This window comes from Polypterus senegalus, chromosome 10 (genome assembly GCF_016835505.1).
Source record: "Polypterus senegalus isolate Bchr_013 chromosome 10, ASM1683550v1, whole genome shotgun sequence".
NCBI lineage: Eukaryota > Metazoa > Chordata > Cladistia > Polypteriformes > Polypteridae > Polypterus > Polypterus senegalus.
The window spans coordinates 146,642,021-146,656,210 of record NC_053163.1 but is presented as its reverse complement, the minus strand read 5'-3'; the positions used below and the strand labels follow the sequence as shown (position 1 = coordinate 146,656,210).

General features: G+C 39.1%; 1 protein-coding gene across 2 annotated transcripts in view; it reads left to right on the top strand.

Moving 5' to 3' along the window:
• si:ch1073-396h14.1 (disintegrin and metalloproteinase domain-containing protein 10) overlaps window positions 1–14,190 on the top strand; it is a 130,410-nt gene that overhangs the window by 15,460 nt on the left and 100,760 nt on the right. For both annotated transcript variants that reach the window (XM_039767006.1, XM_039767007.1), the window contains exon 4: window positions 8,189–8,329. In XM_039767006.1, coding sequence (XP_039622940.1) covers window positions 8,189–8,329 — 141 coding nt within the window. The remainder of the gene's footprint in view (window positions 1–8,188; window positions 8,330–14,190) is intronic.

Sequence of the window (14,190 nt, the reverse complement as noted above, 5' to 3'; positions counted from 1 at the left end):
TAAAAGGAAATTATGAGTGCCATTCCAACTGGGTTCAAAACCAAAATTACACTACTTTTGTGAAAAACAAGCCAATGCTACAACACATAATACAAAAAAGCATTAAGAACAGGGTAGAATAAAATAGAATAGAATAGGCTAAACTAGAATAGAATAGAATAAACTAAATTAAACTAGATTAGTATAGAATAGAATAGAATAAACTAAATTAGACTAGACTAGTATAGAACAGAATAGAATAGAATAAACTAAATTAAACTAGATTAGTATAGAATAGAATAGAATAAACTAAATTAAACTAGATTAGTATAGAATAGAATAGAATAAACTAAATTAAACTAGATTAGTATAGAATAGAATAGAATAAATAAACTAAATTAAACTAGACTAGTATAGAATAGAATAGAATAAACTAAATTAGACTAGACTAGTATAGAATAGAATAGACTAGAATAGAATAAACTAAATTAGACTAGACTAGTATAGAATAGAATAGAATAGAATAAACTAAATTAAACTAGATTAGAATAGAATAGAATAAACTAAATTAGACTAGACTAGTATAGAATAGAATAGAATAGAATAAACTAAATTAAACTAGATTAGAATAGAATAGAATAGAATAAACTAAATTAAACTAGATTAGTATAGAATAGAATAGAATAGAATAAACTAAATTAAACTAGACTAGTATAGAATAGAATAGAATAGAATAAACTAAATTAAACTAGATTAGTATAGAATAGAATAAACTAAATTAGACTAGATTAGTATAGAATAGAATAAACTAAATTAAACTAGATTAGTATAGAATAGAATAGAATAAACTAAATTAAACTAGACTAGTATAGAATAGAATAGAATAGAATAAACTAAATTAAACTAGATTAGTATAGAATAGAATAAACTAAATTAAACTAGATTAGTATAGAATAGAATAAACTAAATTAAACTAGATTAGTATAGAATAGAATAGAATAAACTAAATTAAACTAGACTAGTATAGAATAGAATAGAATAGAATAAACTAAATTAAACTAGATTAGTATAGAATAGAATAAACTAAATTAAACTAGAATAGAATAGAATAAACTAAATTAAACTAGATTAGTATAGAATAGAATAGAATAGAATAGAATAGAATAAACTAAATTAAACTAGATTAGTATAGAATAGAATAGAATAAACTAAATTAAACTAGACTAGTATAGAATAGAATAGAATAGAATAAACTAAATTAGACTAGATTAGTATAGAATAGAATAGAATAGAATAAACTAAATTAAACTAGATTAGTATAGAATAGAATAGAATAAACTAAATTAAACTAGATTAGTATAGAATAGAATAGAATAAACTAAATTAGACTAGACTAGTATAGAATAGAATAGAATAGAATAGAATAAACTAAATTAAACTAGACTAGTATAGAATAGAATAGAATAAACTAAATTAAACTAGACTAGTATAGAATAGAATAGAATAGAATAGAATAAATTAAACTAGATTAGTATAGAATAGAATAAACTAAATTAAACTAGATTAGTATAGAATAGAATAGAATAAACTAAATTAAACTAGATTAGTATAGAATAGAATAGAATAAACTAAATTAAACTAGACTAGTATAGAATAGAATAGAATAGAATAAATTAAACTAGATTAGTATAGAATAGAATAAACTAAATTAGACTAGATTAGTATAGAATAGAATAAACTAAATTAGACTAGATTAGTAAAGAAAAGAATAGGCTAAACTAGAATAGAATAGAATAAACTAAATTAAACTAGATTAGTATAGAATAGAATAGAATAAACTAAATTAAACTAGACTAGTATAGAATAGAATAGAATAGAATAAACTAAATTAAACTAGATTAGTATAGAATAGAATAAACTAAATTAGACTAGATTAGTATAGAATAGAATAAACTAAATTAGACTAGACTAGTATAGAATAGAATAGAATAGAATAGAATAAACTAAATTAAACTAGACTAGTATAGAATAGAATAGAATAGAATAAACTAAATTAAACTAGATTAGTATAGAATAGAATAAACTAAATTAGACTAGATTAGTATAGAATAAAATAAACTAAATTAAACTAGATTAGTATAGAATAGAATAGAATAAACTAAATTAAACTAGATTAGTATAGAATAGAATAGAATAGAATAAACTAAATTAGACTAGATTAGTAAAGAAAAGAATAAGCTTAACTAGAATAGAATAGAATAAACTAAATTAAACTAGAACAGTATAGAATAGACTAGAATAGAATAGAAAGCCTATATTGTCATTGTAAAATAATTTTAAACGAAATTATGAGTGACACTCCAACTGGGTACAAAACCCAAACGACATTACTTTTGTAAAAAACAAATCAGTGCATAATACAAAAAAAAATCTGTAAAAATATACTTAATAACAAATTAGGTAAAAAAACTGAAAGCAATATAAATAAAATAAATAATGCCATTTCACTGGGGAGTAGCTGCACGAGAGCAGCAGCAGTATGTATAAGTCCATTCCCAAACACTGACCAAAAAGTATTCAACCCGCCTTAATTTGCTTATTTTTGTTCAACGTATTATGGGCATTGGATAAAAACGGTTTCTGAATCTATCGGTCCGTACTTTCAAAGATCTATTATGCCGACCAGTGGGCCAGAGTTGAAACAGGTGCTGAGCAGGCAGGGTGTGAAGGATCCTTAATGGTCTTTGTGGCTCTGGTCAGATAGCAGGAGAGGGAGGCCTAAGTGTGTCAGCTTGCTTAGCAATATGTCAGGGATTATTGTATTAAATACTGAACTGTAGTCTCTGAAGAGCAGCCTTCCATAGCTCCCTCTTTGGCTGATATGGCTCAGCACATTTTGTAGAGCGGTAGCAGTGGCATTTACATTTACATTTTTTTACTTTCCTTTCTTTTTCCGACTGGTGCACAGGCAGGTCACATGACTGGCTCAGGGTCTCTTGGTGTCAGCAGTGGGATTTGAAGCCACAACCTCAGGGTTTAAAAGCCCAATGCCTTAACCACTACAGCACGCTAACTAAAATACGTTCATGGTATAAGAAATGCCGTTACATTGTGCTGGTGTCAAAGAAAACTAGCTAACCAAGTAAGCCACTATAATAAAGTAATAACTCCAAGTATTACATTTATCTGACAGCTTTATCCAAGGTGACTTACAAGTTCCAAGATACAACTGGTTCCATATCTTTTGGTTTTTCTAATTGCAATACGAGGAGTTGAAGTGACTTACTTAGGGTCGCTTGGTGTCAGTAGTGGGATTTGAAGCCACAACCTTAGGGCTTGAAGTCCAAATCCTCACCCACTACACCACTACTGGGCTACCAGACCAGTATTGAAGGAGCTGCATTTGCTGGTAGGGTGACTCCCCTGTTGCGGGGCCCGAATGGGAGAAGCAGGGGAGCCACCAGCAGAAGAATGCACCTGGCTTTAGTTTTAAAAGAAAGACCGTTATTTTAACCTCGTTTAAAAAGTATTTTTCTAGTGTGTTTTTAACCTCCACAGTTCACTTGTTTTTATTGGATTATTTATTTGAAGATTTGGGAGACACTGCACTTATTTATTTGGACACTTTGTTTTTGATGTTGTTGATTTTTTAATAAAAGCACTTTGCACTTTTTGCACCATCCCCTTGCTTCATTGTTGTGCCTCACTCTCCAGCTCATCAGTGACATTGCTGATGGTGTCGGGTTCGAGAGCTCCCAGGAGCTGGATGGGAGTATGGAGCAGAACCCGCATCGTCACAGGCAGTCATTGTCCAACCCGTGTAACAGCTAGCCCGTCCACAGACAGACACGACACAAATGTCCAAAACCCACAGATTTATTTACAGTTTGGTTCCACCAGTTCACTCACCACTCCTCAGTCTTAACTCTCTTTGGCCACCTTCACTCCTCTCTCGCAAGCTCCGTCTTCCTCCATCCAACTCTGGATCCTCACAAGGGAGTGAGACGGCCCCTTTCATCCGGCCCCGGATGTGCTCTAGGTGCTCCGTGATAGTAGCACTTCCTGGTGTTGCGGAAGTGTATCCCTTGCACCCGGAAGCACTCCAGGCATACACAGTTCCTGGAGCGGCATCACTTCCTGATGAGGCAGAAGTGCTGTCCTGCAGGGCTCAGGAACCATCCAGGCAGCCCCTTAATTGGGCCACGGACCCCCACAGGGTTGAGCTTCCCAGCTCCGTATCTGTGGTCCTTGTTGGAAATCAGGGGGGCTGCCCTCTTGCGACCAGGCGAGATATTGCCCCTTTCGCGGTCCTTCCGTGATCCAGGCATCGCGGTGGGGCAAGGTCCCTGGTCATCTGCCACACCCGCAATATCCTATGTAGAAGTCCAGCCCCGGACACAGACAGGCACACACCAATAGTTCTATCAAGCACACATTTATTAACAGAAATATTTACAACACACAGTTGCCCCTGTGCTAATCACCCTTTTCTTAAGTCCTTCACCACCTCCACTCCTCTCCACTGAGCTCTGTCCTCTTCCTCCTGACTACAGCTGCCGACTGGAGGGAGGTGGTCCCTTTTATATTCACCCCGATGTGCTCCCGGTGCTTTCCGATGGACTTCCTGCGACACTTCCTGGTGTGGCGGAAGCGCTACTGTCCAAGGCTCCACAATCGTCTGGGTGCCCCCTGGCGGTGGCCACAGGTCGTTACAGGGTTCAGCTTCCATGCTCAGACCCCATGGCCCCCAAACCAGGCAGGTCCCTCTCCTGGTCCGTCCAGGTGTTGCAACTGGGCACAGCCCCCGCTCGGCCGCCGACCACCACACCTAACATAGAGTCATGGGGGTCTGCTGGAGCCAATCCCAGCCAGCACAGGGCGCAAGGTAGGAATAAATCCCAGACAGGGCGCCATATAACATCAAAATTAATTTACTTATTCCAGAGAAGTGCAAGTAGTCTATGATACAGTGCCTTTCATATCTATCTATCTATCTATCTATCTATCTATCTATCATATAGTGCCTTTCATCTATCTATCTATCTATCTATCTATCTATCATATAGTGCCTTTCATCTATCTATCTATCTATCTATCTATCTATCTATCTATCTATTATATAGTGCCTTTCATATCTATCTATCTATCTATCTATCTATCTATCTATCTATCTATCTATCTATCTATCTATCTATCTATCTATCTATCTATCTATCTATCTATCTATCTATCTATCTATTATATAGTGCCTTTCCTATCTATCTATCTATCTATTATATAGTGCCTTTCATATCTATCTATCTATCTATCTATCTATCTATCTATCTATCTATCTATCTATCTATCTATCTATCTATCTATCTATCTATCTATCTATCTATCTATCTATCTATTTATTCCAGACACTCAGCCATCCCACTGCTGGATGTGTGTTCTTTATATAAATGGAGGTGCTTATCGTGGGTCCATCAGCTAAAGCTTAAATTGGTCTTGGACTTCTCGGCTCTTTCTCTGTCTTTTGCAAACCTGAAGTCCGCAGTCTTGGTGTTATCTTTGACAGTAACCTCTCTTTTGAGAAACAAGTTAATTCTGTAGTCAAGAGTTGCTTTTTCCAGCTTTGTCTATTAGGTAAGATCAAGCCTTTTTTTATCTTCCAGGGATCTTGAGAAAGCTACTCCTGCTTTTATCTTCTCTTGCCTTGATTACTGCAACTCGCTGTATTCTGGGATTAGTAAATCTCTGATACGTAGGCTACAGTTGGTCCAGAATGGTGCCACTCACTTTCTGGTTGGGGCAAGAAAGTCTGATTCTGTTTCTCCGATATTAGCTTCTTTACACTGGCTGCCTGTCAGTTTTCGAATTGATTTTAGTCTTTTTGCTAGTTTTTAAATCTTTACATGGGCTCGCTGCTGCCTATTTATCTGAATTGTGTGCTTAGATCTTCTGGTCAGTTGTCTCTTGTTGTCCCTCGTAGCGAGTGTCAAACTAAGGGGACAGACAGGACTTTGACAGCCTCGCCTGTGGAACTCTTTACCTCGTCACATAACGGAGTCGTCTACAATTCAAAGCGAGATTAAAGACTCATTTCTATTCACTTGCATTCCGTGACCTTTAGTAATACTGATGGATTCCTCTTTGTGATTATATAACATTACTTCTATTTATTTTTTATTTTATTTATGTTCATTTATTTTATTTCTATTCATGTTAATTGTATGTTTTTTTTTTTTGTAAAGCCCCAGCATTCCTATGTTGTTTTAAATGTGCTATTTAAATAAAGTTGACATTGACATATAACTACAGGCTCCTTTGTCTTAATGGCTAATCCGGCCCTGAGTATGGCACTGATTTGGGTCCTCAGATTAAAATGTTTTAGAACCCCTGATCTATCAAATGAAACCAATTGTAGTTAATGGCATTGCGATATTACATATTATAAGCTGCTGGTGTGCAATTTATACGTATGCAACTGGAAAAGGGGTCCTTGGATGTAAAAAGGTTGGGAAGCACTGCTTAGGTACTGTGACAGATAGGGGGTGCTGTCGTCCCCTTGAACCCTTAGACCAGACGCCAGACACCAGTTAAAAGTCCAAATATTAAAGTTATTTGAACAATAATGTGCACTAAGCACCCTGCACTCCACAATACTCATACAATAATAAGTCAATACAATAATCAATTACTCAATCCTCCACACCCAGACGCATTGTTCCCTTCCTCCCAACTCCGCTCATTCGTCTGGGTTTTCACACAATCCTTTATAGTCCGTGACCCGGAAGTGTTTCTCTTCTCACTGTCCATGTGACTGGCAACACTTCCGGGTTGGATAAAAACTCCTTTTTTCTTCAACCCAGAAGTACGTCATTTCTTCTGTCCGTGTGACTCGGACGTACTTCCGGGCTGTAGGGAAAATACACGTCTCTGTGCCTCCCTGTAGCGTCTCCTGGCGGCCCTGACATTATCCAGCGGTGCTGTGCATTAAAACTCCATAGTCCATGATTCCCTGCTGGCATTTGGGGCACTTCCATGCTGCAGGGAGGGCTCCCTCTGGTGGCCTGGGGGTATTGGCCAGGTCATAGTCCACAGTACCCTTTTTGCAAACTGGACTGCAGATTGTTGCAGTGACGCTTCTCCTCCTGGAGCTCAGCCCTGCACGTCAGAGGGTTACCTACCAGGCTCATCAGGGGTACGCACTACCACTCCGGGACATGAGGGGGCACTGCCAGCAAGGGCAACTGACTCCGCCCCTTTGGTTCCAGAAACTGTGTAACTGAGATGCTCCAAAGCAGGGGTCACCTCATTATCTATTTCATATAGTGCCTTTCTATATCTATATCTTTCTATCTCTCTGATTCTGCAAGAAGCCTTTAAGCAAAAAAAAAAAACAAAACACAAGTATCAAAAAATAATTTGACAAAAAAAAAGCACACAGGCAAAATTTATACTTTATTATAAACCATTACTGAAAGCTCACCAAAAAATAAAATAAAAACGCCAATTGCGACACTTGACTTAGAGGCCATTTTAGCCCTCTGTAAGTGTGACGCCAATGTAAGGCGCTCTATAAAACACGCGTTGGCAGAGCAATCCCAGCCCCTGTCAGCTTTAGTTTCTCAAGCCCAACTCTACAATTGGTGACGCTCTGGATGGACTTTAAGATTCCCACGTCGGGTGAGACGCAGGCCCATGAAGTGACCTCATGTAAGTCATCCGCTAAATGCACACACACCTACCTCTCTGCTGGCTCGTTTCATTTTTTTTAAATTCCCAGTGGGGTCTTTGTGAAGAATGCTTTGTCCAGCTGTTCCCAGATAGGTTTGTTGGTTGCCGTAGCTGAATTTGTTTGGACACCGTTGGCTGAAAGAGTCGGGGGTCACGTTCAACACTTTAGCGGTGCTGTAAAGGCCGGCCACACAGCGTGAAGAATTCCAAATGGAAAAGATATGGAAAGAAAATTCTGAAAATCACAAGGAAGGCGCTCTGTGCCGTGTTTCCCTATCAGACGCTGAGACCGCAGCAGAGGAAATGTTGAGTCTTCAGTCATAAGGGACACAAATCAAAGTATACCTGTGATATACCGTGTGTGTCCTCGCGTTCAAAATGTCGACCATACTCAAGCGAAATTATACTACGACTCTGAATTTAGTGTCTAGGATGGTGTTCCCCTACAAGAGGGTGCTAAATGAAACTGTGTTTGTGTCACCCACAGGGGACGCCAACTCCTCCTGCCATGGCTCACTCATTTCCGGCCGCTTTGAAGGGTTCATCCAGACCTCCAATGGAACTTTCTACGTGGAGCCTGTGAGCCAACGGGAATACCACTCGGTTATTTACCACCAGGACGACGTCGGTGAGTACTAACAGTGATGTTTAATACTGTGCCGCCATACCTCCCATGATGCAGTTCACCGCTGCTTCCCAAAATGTGGTCTGTCTAAATTGTTTGCTCTTCCAACTAGTTTTGGTATCACCTGCAAACTTAACCAGGTTGTATATGCTGTCAACAGAATGTTAATATCGTCAGATTAGATTAGATAAACGTTACTAATCCCATTCAGATGAATACAGCAGCAGAAACACCAAGACTGGACAGATAATACAGCCAATCAATCAATCAATCAATGAAATAAATAAATTAAACTTAACAAATACATCAGGGGGAAACGTTGACTTGCCTAATAGCAATGGGCAGAAAAGACCACCCAGAGGTGCCACTTAGCATACCGTGGTGGAATGAACTTCTTCATGATGGCATCTAATTTTACCATCGTCATCTTTTCCACAAGGATAAAAAAATAAATAGAAAGTGCAGGGACCCCACTGATGGCACATGTGTCAAATTAAAATGACATCCCAACAGCACAATGCAAGATGCTGAAAGACGTCTTCCAGAATGGCAGAATTTCATCACGGGACCACCAGGTAGTGCTTGCCACTGTTGATGTCAAAGTGCATGAGTCTACCATCAGGAAATGAGATCTACATGGGAGGTGGGCCAGGAGGAAACCAAAGGGAGACTTAGAGAAGAAGGGACCCCTGGGCTGGAACTACTGCTTGGGACCACCAGAAAAATAGTAAGGAACGTCAAAGCCTCAGTGTCACCTGAACTGGAATTGGCAGAACACAAGAAGTGCAAGTAGTCTATGATATAGTGCCTTTCATATCTGTCTATCTTTTATATAGTGCCTTTCACATATCTATCTATCTTTTATATAGTGCCTTTAATTTCTATCTATCTATATATCTATCAATCTATTATATAGCACCTCTCATATCTATCTATCTATTATATAGTGCCTCTCATATCTATCTATCTATCATTATATAGTGCCTCTCATATCTATCTATCTATCTATCTATCTATCTATTATATAGTGTCTCTCACATCTATCTATCTATCTATCTATTATATAGCGCCTCTCATATCTATCTATCTATCTATCTATCTATCTATCTATCTATCTATCTATCTATCTATCTATCTATCTATCTATCTATCTATCTATCTATCTATCTATCTATCTATCTATCATACTGATACAGTGGATGTGTAAATGCTAATAAACAGACGCAGGTTCGACTCCAGCCCATCAGTCAGAGTTCTTCTATCCATTCATTTCGGTTCAATTCAGTTCAGCGTGTGTGTTTTTCATGTGTTTAGTTCAGATGCCCAGATGGCCAGTTACTGCTGGTCCCCATCCCCACACAGATATGCCAGGGTACACATTAGCGTGTGCAAGGCCAGTATTTTAAAGGAGGTCTTTGGAAGGCAGAGGCAGAAGTAGGTTAATAATGGCAGTTACGGGCAAACACTCCTTGGCAGAGAGAGCCAATTCAAGGCTGGCGCGGGAGGATTACTGTGAAGTGTCCAGATCTCAAGGGTCTCCTGCTCACAGCCAACAAGAACAGAAATTTGAGTAGAGAATAAAAGGTTGAAATTTGAGCCTCCAGGTTTCCATCACACTGGCAGGTTTGCTGGTTTCCCACAGTGTGACATGAATGGAATGCAAAACAAGGAAATTGTGAGCATGCAGTTTTTTTTGTTTGGTTTTTAAATTATTTTTAGTAGAGTGCATGAATAAAAAAACAAGATAAAGCTTTGCTTAATGTCTTTCATGGAGGAAAACAACATTCAGAACTAAATCTACTGGATTGATTGGGTGGGTATTCTCCTGGTACCAGCGCCATCTTACCAGTATCATAGGCCCCCAGGCAGAACAGAAATATACATAGGCATCAGAAACATTATGGGCTCCTATGTGCCTGAGGCCCCCGTCCAGAACCCAGTGCAACAATATGTTAAGATGGCCCCACACTGGTACACCTCCTCCCAACAGACAAAAAAATAAATAAAAATGATGTTCACTTTCGGTCAATTGGCTCATTGAGAGGAGCAAACCAGAGGAGTGGAGATGAATCTTCAGAGCAGCTGTGAAGATGGCTGCCAGGCCTGGCACACCTCCAATTTTAGACCATTTGAATCTGTCTCTCTTGCCTTGGCAGCTGGTTCTTATTCCGGACGGCAGTGTTTGCCTCCCTCAACCTACTTGTGCACAGTATGGAGGGACGTATTGTATGAGCTTCCTGAGTGAACAGAAATACAAGTTGCAACCTCCAGGGGGTGCCAAATAACTGATTCTGCTCTCCTTGTTTGTCTAGAGACGCGCACTCTTGTCGTCTTGATTACCACCAGGACTGGTCTGAAAGCATCTGCTAAATCTCTGTCCATCGTTTTTGTTTTTTTAATTCAGTCAGGCTCATACCCTGGCAGCATCGGGCACAAGTCAGGCGCAAAGCTTTGATGGGAGACCAGGCCGTCTGCAGTTTTTTTTTTTGTTTTTTTTTTTCTGTCCTACTGGATATCGGACCTTACTTTATTCTTTGTTATTTAGTATTGCCTAATCTTATTTTTAAATTTCAATTTTTTTATAATCTTTTCTTTCTTCGTCTTGTAAAATAGTTTCAGCTACACCACTTGTATGAAAACGTGCTAAAGAAATAAATGACATTTCAGAGCGGTCCTGTTGTGTCAGAGTTGGGTATGCACACTACACACAGAAGGGGTTAACTCGTCTGGGCAGGATTTCCCATTTCACTCCGAGTGCTCATCGTCGCACAGGGAGCTTTAGACCTTGTCAGGCTGACATGGCCGGAGGACAGCTGAATGGCTCAGCTGCGCTACAAGTCAGCACCATTTTTTTCCCACCACTGCAGTGTATGATCCAGTAGCCGAAAGACAGACAATCACGTTGTGTTTCCCTCTGACTTGTGCAGCTGCCAGGCACGCAGCCAGGAAATCTTGCGCCCCGCAGCTGTCCCAATTTGGGAGTTGGCACATGGCAGACGGTGCAACGTGTTCAGGGCCTTCCAGTGCAGGAAAAGTAAAAACGTAAAGCCGCCTTGACTTGTTACTGATATATGATCATAGGAATGGTGGCGAATGGCAGGCCATATTGTTGTTATTATTATTACAGACAAATTTTATTATAGATAGACTGTCACTAAATGATAGTTAGAGTGAAAGGCACTATATGATAAATAGATAGATCGATAGAGTGAAAGGCACTATATGCTAGATAGATACATAGATATAAAAAGGCACTATATACTAGATAGATAGTTAGATAGATTTGAAAGATTAGATAGCTAGATAGGTAGACAGAGTGAAAGGCACTATATAACAGATAGATAGGTAGATAGATAGAGTGAAAGGCACTATATAACAGATAGATAGATAGATAGATAGAGTGAAAGGCACTATATAATAGATAGATAGATAGATAGAGTTAAAGGCACTATATAATAGATAGAGTGAAAGGCACTATATAACAGATAGATAGATAGATAGAGTGAAAGGCACTATATAATAGATAGATAGATATTAAAGGGACTATATAATAGATAGATAGATAGATAGATAACGTTATAGGCACTATATAACAGATAGATAGATGATAGATAGAGTGAAAGGCACTATATAATAGATAGATAGATAGAGTGAAAGGCACTATATAACAGATAGATAGATAGAGTTAAAGGCACTATATAATAGATAGATAGTATGAAAAGCACTATATGATAGATAGATATATTTGAAAGATCAGATAGATAGACACATAGATAGATAGATTATGTGAAAGGCACTATATATTAGATAGATAGACATGTCCATTAAAATGAACAAAGTGGCAAAGTTGAAAACTGTTCTGTGGTTAGACGAATCAAAATTTGACATTCTTTCTAGCAAACATGGATGCTGCGTCCTCTGGACTAAAGTGGAGAGGGTCCATCCAGCCTGCTATCCGCGCTCAGTTGAAATGCCTGCATCTCTGATGGTGTGGGGGTTCATTAGTGCCTATGGAAATGGCAGCCTGCACATTTGGAAAGGCATCATCAATGATGAAAGGTACATACAGGGTTTAGAGCAACATCTGTTCTCATCCAGACGATGTCTTTTTTGGGGAAGGCCGTACATATTTCAGCAAGATGGATGCTAAATCGCATACTGCATCCATTAGAACAGCATGGCTTAAGAGTCTGGGTGCTGAACTGGCCTGCTGCAGTCGAGACCTTTCACCAGCTGAAAACATGAAACAAAAATATGACAAAGAACACCCAGGACTGTTGAGCAGCTTGAATCCAATATCAGACAAGAATGGGACAAGCTTTGTTAACATGAATGGCCTGTTCTTCTCCTGATTGTTTGATTCTTCTAATGCTTCAGTTTGCAGGCAAACAGAGACATGTGCAGACTACAAAGACCAAACGTGTAACCAGGTTAAGGGTTTACATGATCAGAGAGGTAACGTAATTTGTGGAGAAGTCGTTGTCTATTAAAAGGGTTTCTCAAAGACTAATAGCCCAACTTCTCTAACTGTTACCAGACCATTTTAGAAACTGTGACTAAGCGGGTTATTAAAGCGCATGCAGACGCACTCAGCGTTGTGTATGTCCTGAGCAGAAGGCAGGTGGGTGCCCTGTGTCGCTAATAAATGAGAGGAGGCCGGTTGATTCAAGTCCGTCCATCGAGCTACATTTGTTAGTAAGTTAGTAAGAGGGCCAAGAAAATCTGCCCGTGTAACCACAGGGTTTTGTTTTCTTCGAAAGCAGGTCAAGTATTTTGTGTTCTCCTGCCCGCTGTGACAGATCAGTAATCATTTCCTGAAATGTCTGGAGGACTTTGATACGGAGCACTTGATGGGAAGCCAAGCCAATAAACCACACGTGTCTCTGATAAAGACAGTCAGGTTACCTCAGTGTGAGAGAAGGTAAAAAAAATGAAACCCACGCTCCTAATGAAGAGCTTTATGGCTAACGCTCTTCTCCGCTTGATAAACTGGTGCCTCTGTGTCTGACTTGCTCGGTTTCTTTTTTTTTTTTTTTTCATCCTGGCATGAAAACTTTAAGATGTGACCCTAGCGAAAAAAATAAATGGCACACCCACAATGCGGTAGCTGTGTCCTCGTGGATCATAAAGTGAGATGAGGACCCTTGAATTTCACTTTAGTTTTAACATATATATATTAAATATCATCCATATATTAAGTATCATCCATTATCCATCCCGCTATACCCTAACTACAGGGTCATGGGGGTCTGCTGGAGCCAATCCCAGCCAGCACAGGGCGCAAGGCAGTAAACAAACCCCACCTGCATGCACCTGACCTGCATGTCTTTGGACTGTGGGAGGAAACTGCAGCACCAGGATAAACTGTAATGAGGACCGCTTTGCAACCAGCAATGAGGTCTAGGTAACCACTGCCATCTCCTTCAATTAATTATTCAACGACAGATCACCACCAATTGTTAATAACTACAGGAAACAAACCCCAGGGAGGGTGCCAGCCCAGTGCAGGGCACACACACACCAGGGATAATTTAGGATCGCCAATGCACCTAACCTGAGTGTCTTTGGATTGTGGAGGGAAACCGGAGCACCCGGAGGAGAACATGCAAACGAGAGGACCCGGGAAGCCAACCCAGGTCTCCTAACTGCCAGGCGACAGCGCTACCACTGTGCCATTGTGCCACCCCTTTCAGTAAATTTAATGGTAAAAATACTGTAAATGGTAAAAGTAAAAGACATTTTCTTAAAAAAGGAAAGTTACCTTACGTTCTACTGAAAATTACCTGTATATCGTAAACAATACATTTCGTCATTTTTTACAGCCAAGTTCTGTAAAATCGATATTTTTCTACCGTCAGAATATG